General features: G+C 63.5%; 1 protein-coding gene across 1 annotated transcript in view; it reads left to right on the top strand.

Moving 5' to 3' along the window:
* The first annotated feature begins 636 nt into the window (after nt 1–636).
* The window catches only part of G6PD (glucose-6-phosphate dehydrogenase), a 14,569-nt gene continuing 3,718 nt past the window's right edge, over nt 637–11,487 (top strand). Inside the window, exons 1-10 of the mRNA XM_044682925.1 lie at nt 637–749; nt 1,694–1,821; nt 6,874–6,911; nt 7,008–7,116; nt 7,411–7,628; nt 7,871–8,029; nt 8,151–8,276; nt 9,174–9,267; nt 9,798–9,984; nt 10,984–11,219. Of these exons, the coding sequence (XP_044538860.1) occupies nt 1,702–1,821; nt 6,874–6,911; nt 7,008–7,116; nt 7,411–7,628; nt 7,871–8,029; nt 8,151–8,276; nt 9,174–9,267; nt 9,798–9,984; nt 10,984–11,219 (1,287 nt within the window). The 5' untranslated portion in view covers nt 637–749; nt 1,694–1,701. The remainder of the gene's footprint in view (nt 750–1,693; nt 1,822–6,873; nt 6,912–7,007; nt 7,117–7,410; nt 7,629–7,870; nt 8,030–8,150; nt 8,277–9,173; nt 9,268–9,797; nt 9,985–10,983; nt 11,220–11,487) is intronic.

The raw sequence follows: 11,487 nt of genomic DNA, 5'->3' as shown, positions 1-11,487 counted from the left end.
TAACCCTGTATCCGCACCACACAAATGCCAAGGCCGCTTACGCCAGTGGAAGAAATCCCAGGCACTACTAAAGCCACCTTCCAGGACACCTCCTCCTCCTATTTACGGAATGGTTTCTCCCGTCAGCTTAGAGCTGACTGGGCACTTTATCGTCTCCCCCCTCCACCGCCTGGCACCAGGAAAGGAGGAGTCAAGCGAGGGATGGGAGGAGCGAGTGGCACGAGGGGCGGAGTTCTCGGAGGGGGCGAGGCCTCCGGCTAGAGGCGGGGCCCTTGACCTGGAGAGAAGAGTGGGGAGGTGTGACAAGAGTGTGGCCTGAGAGGGGGCGTGGCCCCCGACCGGCCTGGAGGCGTGGCCATGTGGCGGCAGGCGGAAGCTATGAGCCCGGCGGGGCCACGTGGGGGTGGTAGCGGGCCGCCGGCCTGAAGCGCCTGGGTGCGGTACCCAAGACCTGGATCTCAGGCAAAGCTGGGGTCAAGGCGGAGTGGGGCGGGGGCGGGGGCGGGGCCGAGCCAGGGGGCGGAGATGGGGAGTCGGGTGAGTGGAGCCGATTTGCGCTCCGGTAGACGAGGCATAAGCNGCGGAGATGGGGAGTCGGGTGAGTGGAGCCGATTTGCGCTCCGGTAGACGAGGCATAAGCCGAAGGACAGCCGCGGGCCCCGTCGTTTCCCTTTCTCTGCCGGAGCCGCCGCCGCCGCCGCTGCTGCAGACGACGCGGACGCGATCCCAAGAGCCGAAGGCGGGCACTGGTGAGACCGGGACCCACCTCCCCGAGGGGCCGCGGCTCAGCCCTCACCCCGTCCATCCTCAGCCGCCCCCGCCCGGCATCCTGGGCCACGTCGTGCCTTTTCCGGAGCTCGGACAGCCGCCCCCGTCCCCCGGGCCGGGCGCTCTCTCTAATCCTCTTGGGCCAAGCATCCTCCCGAGCTCTGTTCCGCCTCCATTGGTCGGCACGGTCCCCAGCCAGCCGGCCTGCCTGCCTTTCGTGCCCCCTGCGGTTCGCCGCGAGGCGGAGGGAACGCAGTAAAGGCGAGCTTCCTCCCCATCCCTGGGGGCCGCCCCCAGCAGCCTTCTCGAACCCTAACCCGCGCCCTGGCGAGGATCTTGCGGGGAATTGGCTTCTCGCTCTGGCCGCCCCCCCCCCCTTCTCTTTAGAAACACACACACACTCCGCGCCGATGCAGATGAGGGAGGATGAGGTAGGAGGAGGAGCGCTTCCCTAGCTGGTGATGGAGGAGCTGGGCCGGCCCTCGTTTAGCCTCTGGGAAATCACCGAGTCAGACCTGGGAGCCACCGTAATTAGCCCCCCCCTTCCCCCGCCAAAGCCTGGCACCGGCTTCTTCAAAGCCCGAGATGGGGAGCTGATGAATGTTCCCGCTTCTCACCTAGAGATTAGCTCCCATCCCCCAAACAGAACTCATTAGCCCAACAGCCACCTGGGGGGGGGGGGGCGGGGGCCGGAAGAGGCCAGCCTTTGCAGTGACCAAGCCTTGCCCCGTAGCTTCGGAACAGGCTTAACAGGTGCCCGATAGTGCCAGGCGCAGGTGTCTAAGAGCCGCTGCCCGGCAGCCTTCATCCCTGAAAAAAAGGGGGCCACCTTCACCCAAACTCTTCTTCCTGGAGACTGGCCGGGCCGTGCTCTGTCCCTCCAACTCCCTCTGGCCCACCTTCCTTCCTTTGTTCATTCCTCTAGAAAACAGCATGGCGGAGCAAGTGGCCCTGAGCAGGACTCAGGTCTGTGGGATTCTCCGGGAAGAGCTGTACCAGGGAGATGCTTTCCACCAGTCCGACACGCACATATTCATCATCATGGGAGCCTCGGTGAGTCGGTGTCCCCTCCTCCCCCTCTGAACAGAAGCCCCAGTGTCCTCCTCGGGAGTAGGAGGGAGCCCTTCTGGCTCCGATCCTGGCCAAGGTTGCCATTCTCCCAGCAGTTCCCCCATTCATTCTTCAGGCCCTCTGCTCAAGGTTACTTCCGTTGAGGCCCGGCCTCCTTTTAGAGAGGAGAATGAGCCCCGGAAGGCCCACGCCATCGCTCCCCCCAAGTCCAAAGCGGATTAGTGAGCCCCATCTGTGGCCTCCCCTGCCGGTGGCTTTGGGTTTGTTTTGCTTTTCCTCAAAATCCTGGGGGAGAGGAAGGCAGCCCAGGCCGCTGCTGATAAAGGGCCCTGAGGGAGGCTGGGTCAGGGGTCAGGGGTCGGCCTCTTATCTTTGTTATTCTCCGGGCCTGGTTTGAACAGCCTGATAACCCCCTTCGCTTGCTAAATACCCCACCATTCCCCACATTTGAAGGCCTTCAAGGGAGCCTCACCAAAGGCCAGAGGCTGGGTGGCCACAGTTTAGTCTCTTCTCTATGGCCTGACCACCCTCCTCCAGAGGCCAGAGAGCCCCCAGGCCCTGTCCCAGGAGCCAGCGCAGCGGGGCCAAGTTTCCTTTAGAATTCAGGCTTTGGGCCTAGACTTGTACTTGTCAGCCCAGACCTGTCCTCGGGTAGTGCCAATCGGCCGATTGGCGTTCTGCTCCCAGCTGGCAAGAGAGTAGGAGGAAGGAGGGACCCTAACAGCCTCAGGGATCAGGAGAGGCTCCAGGGAGCAGACAGCGCCTAGCCGGAGGCTCAGAGGTAAAGGGCGGCAGCCATTCTGGAGAAGCCGGGCCCAGGACTAATGCAAAGGGTGCTTTGTAGGAACCGAGGGAAGAGGGGAATAGATACAGGTGTGGGAAGGGTGGAGCTAGAGCCAGTGTGTTGACTTGCCCAGGACGTTCCCCCCGAGGATTCTGAGGGGAATGTGAGCCATCCGGGCACCTGCCTCATCTCTCCTTTTGAGAAGGAGTCTTTGTGAACCCAGCACCTACTCTGTGCCCGACACGTAGTAGGGATCTAGTAAATACCTCTTCGTGGGTAGGGCAGAGGGTTATCCCACCCTTGGAGGATCTGATCCCCAATCCCGAGGCAAGCAGCAGAAAGGGAGGTGGCAGGCCCTGGTTCTTCAGGGAAGCTGAGGCAGAGCTTGGTGACGTCCTCCCAAACTCTTGTTGTAAAACCCCTTGGATTAGCGAGCTGGGCGATCCGATCTTCCAGCCTCGGTCTCGGTGCAGACGGTAAAGGGAGGGAGGGAGGGAGGCTGCCCTGGGAAGGGAGAAAACAGAAAATGGCCACCCTCGGGATGAAGCAGAGCCCTCTGGGAATGCGGCTGAGCCACAGGGAAGGTTGTGGACAATCAGCCTCTGTTATTGTCCCTGAGCAGTCAGGGGGTGAACCCAGAGGCTGAGACGAAGCTTTAACGGGGAGCCCTCCCTTCTCTCCCCAAGTGGGGACCCAGGAGGCCGCCTCCAAAGAGCACCAGTAGCCTGCCTGGAAACGCCTATGGACGTTTCGATCTCTTCAGAGTGAGACTGTGGGCAAAGTTTTCCCCTTCGCTGACCGGGTGGCCTGAGGCAGGCAGGTGGCTCTCCTCCCCTCCTCCCTGGCCTTTAGTTTCCTCCTCCATAAAGGGCCAGGTGTGGGCTAGGTGAGCCCCCAGGTCCCTCCGGGCCTGCTCCAGCTTGCCACCCTGCCATTGGGCAACCGGATTTTGGAGCAATCAGCAGATTGGGGTATTCTCTACATTCCGGAAGTCTCTGGGGCCACAAAGGAGAAGTTAGGGTGGGGCGGGCCATTAAGGCTCTGGCTGAAACCCAAGCCGGCCGACCGGGGCTGGGTGGACAGGGGAGGAGGGCCCCCCCTTCAGCTCGCTCCTTCCTCACCAAAGTTTCCTGTAGCTTCCTGGGCCCCGAGGGGGAGGCCTGCTAGCTCAAAGGCCCCCTGGGAGCTCCCCAGCAGGGGGAGGAAACCTGGTCTTTTTGTCCCCAGTGGCTTCCCTAGAGGAAAGTTGGATGGAAGCAAGCGCCTGCCTGCTCTGTGGCGGCCACTGGGACAGGGATGAATGGACCCTGCCGGGAGAGAGCAGTGAGCGTGGGAGCTGGAGGCCTGATTATCGGGGGCGGGGCGGGGACAGGCCATCCAGAAAAGCTCCTTGAGAGAGGCCAGAGCCCAGGTGGCACAGGTGGCCAGAGGCCTGCCTAGCGAAGGGTCAGCCAAGGAGGTGATGAAGAGCACACGGGAGCCAGCTGGCAAAGGGCAGGCGGCCAGGCAGGCGCGCTACAGGAGCCCAAGCCAGAGAGCTCGGCTGGACCCTAGGGGTGCTGGGAAGACACGAAGGCGACTGGGGACAGTAGTCCGGCAGGGCAGCGCTGTGGAGGATGGGCCCCGCTGCTGGAGGGAGGCCCAGTGTGGGCAGCGTTCCCCATGAGACTGAGGAAGCTTGGCTGGCTGGCTGGCTGGCTGGCTGGCTCTCCCTGGCCCACTGGCCCTTTCGCCTGCATTAATACCCCTAGTGAGGAGGTAAAGCAGAGCCCTGGGCCAGGAAGGGGCCGGCCCACCCCCCCTGCTTTCCCTTGGCCTAGGGCTTCCGGGGCCTCCGTGGAGCAGGTCTGTTGGGTTGCTGATGAGCAGGCCCTTGGGTGTGGGTGGGGAGGGTGTGGCCACCAAGCCTAACCCTCCCCTTTCATTCAGGCTAGGCCCCTTCCCCAGGGAGCTGTCCCCCCGGCCCCCTCCAGCTAACCCAGTTCCTGTGGCTGCTTCTCTGCCCGGCGCAGCCAGGCCTCATCCTTCTCAAGGATGTATTCCCCAGGCCCAGCCGAGGTCCCTCCACACTGCCATGTAGGGAGTGACCTCCCTCCCCTTCCTCGGCCCCCACAGCCCAGCTGGGCCACCCTAAAGCGCTCTGGCCCTCGGGCGGCTCGCGGTATTCTCCCTCCCCTGCCCGGGATGCCGGGTCAGTGCCCGTTGCCCTAGGCTTGGTCAGGAGTCCAGAAGGGCCAGTCTTTTATGGCTCAGAGGGACCTCGGGGGCCGGCTCGGTCCTTTTGCGGCCGAGGGAACCGAGGCAGCAGGTGAGAGCCGGCCTTCCGGTCATGCAGCGGCCCGGCCGGTCCAGAAATCCGCGAGGCCCCTCTCTCTGTGGGCTGCTTCCCGAAGGGTCATTCCAGCTCTCCCCATGTGCACGTCCCTGGCCCCTTTGGTGAAGGCATTTCTGCTGTGTCACAGTGACACTGGGGGAACTTCCCGACTTGCCGTGACTCACCTTTCTCCCTCCGGAGGCTTCAGGCCCAAGGTTGCCCAGGGAGGTACCCGCCTCTCCCTCTCTGCCTCGCTTGGGGAAGTCCCACCCTTTCTCCGGCTCCAGGGCTGCGGGCTGGCCTGCTTAGGAGAGAGGCCAGCTGAACCCGAGCCAAGTCTGCTCAGGGCAGACAATTCAGCAGAATCCCCACCCACCCGATCAATGGCCAGGCAGAGCTCCTACTGGACCTCGCGGGTTGGCTGAGGTCACCCCATTGGATCCCCCCCCCCCCAGCTGGCTGTCATGTCAAGGGAACCCTAGGAGATGGCGGAACCTCCGCCCCTGGGCTCCCAGAGCCCGGTGCCAGCAGCTCCTTGAGCGTAGAGAGAGTGCAGGCTGAGCTGGGGAGCAGGAGAGCCTCGAGAGGAAGGGCGCCCGCCCACTCGCGGTCCGGAAGGGGCCTTGAGAGAGCCCCCGGCCAAACCGCCTCACTGGGCAGCCCCAGAGACCGGCCTGGTCCTGCCACCCCATCTTGGCTTAAAGAAGAGAGAGGCCTCCCTCGATCTGCGGGGACCATTCCTAGCGGGGGCCTGTAAGTGGCCCCGGGGGAGGCAGGGCAGGCGGCCAGGCTTGGGGCCTTCCTGGGACAGCCCTGCCCATTCACACACACACACGCCCCTTCCGATTGCCCGGCAGCAGCGGGCCAGCCCCCCTGGGGTCCTGGGGCCCTTCGCGTAGAGCGTGCCGCCTCCCTCCTGACCCTAAAGTGCCACTCCCCCTCCTGGGCCTTCAGCTGCCCTTTGGGGAGAAGGAGGTCATTGGCCTGGAATGGGCTCTGGGGCGCTGGACGCTTCCTCCCTCCTCGTTTCTTCTGGAATGCGCCCCCTGCAGAAGCTGTCTTTGATGGGGACAGAACTCTCAGTGAAGCAGCTCCGGCTCCCGGGGCAGAGGGCCTTTGGTGACTTGGCCAGGGTCACACAGCCTGTGCCTGTCTGAGCCAGGCCTTAGATACAGGTCTCCAAGCCTCCACCCCGGGCTGCGCCCGGCCCCAGAGGGCACCATGGTGGCCAGGCTATGCCCAACCCGCCTGGCCAAGGGACTCCTCCCTCTGGAGTATCTCCACCGAGTGGCTGTCGGTAACTAGGAAGTCTTTTCCTTCCTCGGAGCTCCGGGCCCGTTCAGAATAGGCCTAATCCCTCCTGTAAGTTCCCAAGAGCCAAAGGCCCCTGGAAGTCTGGGCCCCTGCCCATCGCAGAGGCCAACAGAGCCTTGGAGGCTTGGGGACCCTCTTAATGACTGCCTTGGCCTCCCTGCTGCCACACGCTCCTAGGTACGGTGCATGGGCCGCCTTTCTTGGGACAGAGAAGGCCAGAAAGCCTTCAGGCCCGCCAGATGTGGCCTCAGACCCTTGACTCCCCCCGGCACACCAGGCAGATCTCGGGAGAAGCTTGCTGGTTTTCACGCTGCGGGCCGGAGGCTCCAGGCCCCGGTCGTGGCCCCCAAACCAGAGAAGGGAGGCCTTTAGCATTCAGAACTTCACTCTTAAAGGGCCATGGCAGGCGCCCTCCCCAGTGGAGAGCCGAGGTGGGAAAGGCCAGGCACGGCCGACCACCTCCCCGGCAGGGACGCTTGGGATCGATCAGGGGGAGCCGGCGCCCTTCCAGGGAGTGATCGAGCCCCAGGTGGCAGCTTGCTGCGCAGCGTTTGGGCAGGAAGGCCTCGCGCTGTGTGCGAGTGCGCCGCCCCCAACCAACCCAGTCCCTTCTTTTCTCCAGGGCGACTTAGCAAAGAAGAAAATCTACCCCACGATCTGGTGAGTTTTCTCTGGGCAGGAGAGGGCGAGGAAGGGAAGGGCAGGGGGGCGGGCGAGTCCAGCCCTGCAGGACCTAGCCTGAGACCCTTCTTTTAGGTGGCTCTTCCGAGATGGGCTCCTCCCCGAAGATACCTTCATCGTGGGCTACGCCCGCTCTCAACTTACCGTGGCCGACATCCGAAAGCAGAGCGAGCCCTACTTTAAGGTGGGCGGGAGTCCCGGCGCTTACTCCCCATGTGCCCTCTGAGGCCTCAGTTTCTTCCTCTGTAAAGTGAGGCGCTTGGATTATCAGCCCCTGGCAGTGATCTCGTAGCCGGTGGTCCTGCGTCTCTCTGTCTCCTTTTCCTTTCTCCTCCTGATGCCGTAAGGTGAAGGAGCACGGTGGGAAGAGGCCCACCAGCCTTTGAATCCCCAGTTCCATGCCCCCCCCCGCCCTGCCCCCACCCTGCGCCTCTGGCCAAGGCTAGTGAGGACCCCAATTCCTGTGTGTGTCTCCCAGGCCACTCCAGAGGAGAAGCAGAAGCTAGAGGAATTCTTCTCTCGCAATTCCTACGTGGCCGGCCAGTACGACGAGCCGGCCTCCTTCCAGCGCCTCAATGCCCACATGAACTCCCTGCACCACGGGCCCCAGGCCAACCGCCTCTTCTACCTGGCCTTGCCGCCCACCGTCTATGAGGCCGTCACCAAGAACATCAAAGAAACTTGCATGAGTCAGATGTAAGTCCCCCGGCCCCCCCCCCCCCCAGAGTCTGCCCGCAGCCGGGGGTTTGGCCTGGCGGCCCCTGAGCCTCCTTGCTAGGGCTGCCCCCGCCCGCATTTCCTCCCGGACTCTTCGTCACTTGGCCCCCACGGGACCTTGGGCAAATCTTTCCGCACCTGCTCATCCTTCCGGCTGCTTGGGGCAGGGGGCGAGAGCACGAGAGCGGCCTCGAGCTCCAGACCCCTCCCTTCCCAAGCAGAGGCTGGAACCGGGTCATTGTGGAGAAGCCCTTCGGGAAGGATCTGCAGAGCTCCGACAAGCTGTCCAACCACATCGCTTCACTCTTCCACGAGGACCAAATCTACCGGATTGACCACTACCTGGGCAAGGAGATGGTGCAGAACCTCATGGTGCTGAGGTGAGCCCCGCCCCGAGGCCCCGAGGCCCCGAGGCCCCGAGCAGCAGGGCTCAGGCCCAGCGGCTGTGGGGCCCTGCGTCTGCCCCCGCCCCACTCTCCTCTCCTCTCCCTCCTCCCCCAGGTTCGGTAACAGGATCTTTGGCCCCATCTGGAACCGAGACAATATCGCCTGTGTGATCCTCACCTTCAAGGAGCCCTTCGGCACTATGGGCCGAGGCGGTTATTTCGACGAGTTCGGGATCATTCGGTGAGAGCCGGGAGCGCGGCCGGGTTCGAGCAACACTGGAATGTTTGGGGCTTCTGCCTAGCAACGAGCCCCAGAAGGCCAGCTAGTGAGCTCCCCGTCACAATGACGGCCTCGGCTGTAACAGGGAGGGGCGCGGGAAGTTTTAGACCAGAGAGACGAGGGCGAGGGGGCAGCTGGCTGGCTCCGTGGACGGAGGAGGGCCCGGCCTGCCATCCGACCTCAGACCCTTCCCGGCTGCCTATCCCCAGGCCAGTGGCACGGCAGGTTGAGGGCCGGCGACGTGCTCTAAGGCTTGTTCCTCCCTCCGATGCCGCTGCCACCACACGTGCGAGCCCAGAGACCGGAGGAAAGGCTCTTGGGCGACGCCACGCCGAGGCCAGAGCGGGAGAGAGGGGAGGGGAGCCAACAGAGCGGCCTCCGTGCCGCAGCAGGAAGGGGGAAGGACTTGGGCTCTTGGGGCCTTCGGGAGGCTGCTGATAATGGGCTTCTGCGGCCAAGGCGTGCCGGCACACCTTTCCCAGGAAGAGCAGGGAGCAAAGGGCAGCGGACCGAGGCCCTGGGGCGGGTGCTCAGCCTTTGAGGGCCCGGGGGCAGCCATGAGGAGGCGAGGTGCGTGAAGGGTGGCCACCAGGGTGGCTGGAGAGGCAGGCCTAGAGATGGGAGGTCCTGAGTTCCAGTGTGGAGGCAGGCAGCTGTCCGTGGTGGCCAGATTCTCCTTCCAGCTGGGGGCTGCTTCTGGCTTCTGAGCCTTCCCTTGGCTCGCGGCCGCGACCAGTCTGTCCCCCCAGTCCTCGTGGGGTCCGGCTGCCCTGCTCGCCCCTCTCCTCCCTCTGAGCGTGTCTGGTCCCGGAAGCTCGCCTGCGTGATTCAGGCCTGACCTCCTCTCTGACCCCACAGTGATGTGATGCAGAACCACCTCCTCCAGATGCTCTGCCTGGTGGCCATGGAGAAACCCGCCTCCACCAACTCTGACGATGTCCGTGACGAAAAGGTCTCCTCTCGTTGCACCCCAGCGGGCCCCACGCTAGCTTGGGCTGGAGGGATGGGCCTCTCCCGGGAGGCAGGCCAGGAGCACTGCCCGCAAGAAGAAAGAAACAGCCTCCTGGTGTGGGCTGCCCCCCAACACTCTTCCCAGGCGGCGAGAAGAGCTAGTGCCCCGCCTCCCCGGGCCTCGGTTTACCGCTCCATGAAATCAGAGGGTTGAGCTAGATAGACGGTTTCTGCCGAGCTCGGGGGCACCTTAATTAGTGAGGCAGCAGGCTCCCTCTCGGGCCCGAGCTAGCAGGAGACAGCTGGCCATCCGCGAGCAGAGGTGCGCAGAGCCAGAATCGTGGCAGGAGATGTCCGCGGGGCACCCGGGCCATTGACTCAGTGGGCCTCGAGACCGGACAGCTTGGGGGTCTCCTTGGGCCTCGGTAGCTGTCTGGGTCCTTCATCCCGTGTCTCCTGCTTCGGACCCTGCCTCCCGCCGCGGGCCCGATCGCTTGACGGCCCGCCACGACCCTCTGACTCTTTTCCCAGGTGAAGGTCCTGAAGTGTATCTCCGAGGTGCAGGCGACGGATGTGGTCTTGGGCCAGTATGTGGGGAACCCAGACGGAGAAGGGGAAGCCACCAAAGGCTATCTAGACGATCCCACGGTGCCGCAGAACTCCACCACTGCCACCTTTGCTGCCGTGGTCCTTTACGTGGAAAACGAAAGATGGGATGGTGGGTGCCGTCCTCTCGCCTTCCCACGTCGTGGCAGCTGGCAGCAATTATCGAGTAGCCTCCTGCTCTGCCTCAGTTGTACCTGGCCTTCTGGGGACCGTTCTGGGCCCGTGGCTCTCCTTAGCACCCCGCTGAACCCTGCATCTCCTTTCCCCCTCGGTTCAGTGGATCAAGATGTTTCCAGAAGTTTTCCTTAAGGAAGTGGGCAGGCTAAGTGACTTAGTGGACAGAGAGCCTCAGACACTTCCTAGCTGAGTGACCCTGGGCAAGTCACTTAAGCCCCCTGGCCCAGCCCTCACCACTCTTTTATCTTGGAACAGCGTATTGCTTCTAAGACGAGGGCAAGGGTATTTTTAAAGAGAGAGACAGGCTGGAGTGGGGGGCGGGGAGGGAGAAACGGAAGGCAGCTTTCCTCTTAGGCTGCACTTCCCGGTGCTCCTCTCTCTGGGCCCTGTCCACGGCCGCCTCCTCAAACCACTCCCCCTTCAGACAGACAGACAGAGCGAATCGGCGTCCTTGGAGCAGGCCGCCTCCGCCCCGGCTTCTTTTCGGCCCTTCCTTTCAGAGTCGAGCTTAACGGGCATTTTTTCCCATCGGGAGTTCCAAATTCTCCTGCACTCGGGCATTCCTCTGCACGATGCTCCCGTGAATTTGCCCTGCCCTTCCCCGTCCCTGCCGCGAGGGTAGCGATGGAGAAGCCTCTCTTCTCCTCTCCGCCAATGCGGAGCTCGAATGGGCAGCCAGATGCAGAGGCTGTTCCCCAGCGCCCGGCACGTAGTGGGCACTTAGCATCTGTTGGGCTCCATCGGATGCCAAGGGGCCTCGGAGCTGGGAGATGGCCGGGCCGACCACCGTACGCTGCGGGAAGGCCCCACAAAAGAGCCGCCCATCAGTGTGATGGGTGTGAGAGCCTTCTGGGAAGAGGCGAGTCTGGGCCTCTGGAGAAGGGGGGAAGCCGCTTCGCTTCACCGGCGCCTTTTGTGTCTGTCTCTGGCCCAGGTGTCCCTTTCATCCTCCGCTGCGGGAAGGCCCTGAACGAACGTAAGGCCGAGGTGCGGCTGCAGTTTCGGGACGTGGCTGGCGACATCTTCCAACGCCAGTGCAAGCGGAATGAGCTGGTGATCCGCGTGCAGCCCAACGAGGCCGTCTACACCAAGATGATGACCAAGAAGCCAGGGATGTTCTTCAACCCGGAAGAGTCCGAGCTGGACCTGACCTACGGCAACAGATACAAGGTGAGCCGACCCTGACCGGTCTGGGGCCAGGCGGGGGGGCAGGGAGGGGGCCAGACCAAGGGCCCTTTAGGGGCTTCAGGGGACAGCGAGGTGACAAGTCCTGGGTTCCAATGTGGGCGACCCTGGGCGAGTCATTTAACCCCCGTTGCCTAGCCCTTCCCGCTCTTTTGCCCCAGAACCAATCCGCAATGTTGATTCTGAGCTGGAAGGTGGGGGGTGGGGGGAGAAGAAAGAGGAAGGCGAGGGGGGGCCTCAGGACACAGAGGCG

This window comes from Gracilinanus agilis, chromosome X, assembly GCF_016433145.1.
Source record: "Gracilinanus agilis isolate LMUSP501 chromosome X, AgileGrace, whole genome shotgun sequence".
In the NCBI taxonomy this organism is placed as follows: Eukaryota; Metazoa; Chordata; class Mammalia; order Didelphimorphia; family Didelphidae; genus Gracilinanus; species Gracilinanus agilis.
The sequence above is the reverse complement of the archived record's forward strand: the minus strand, read 5'-3'. Positions and strand labels throughout refer to the sequence as shown.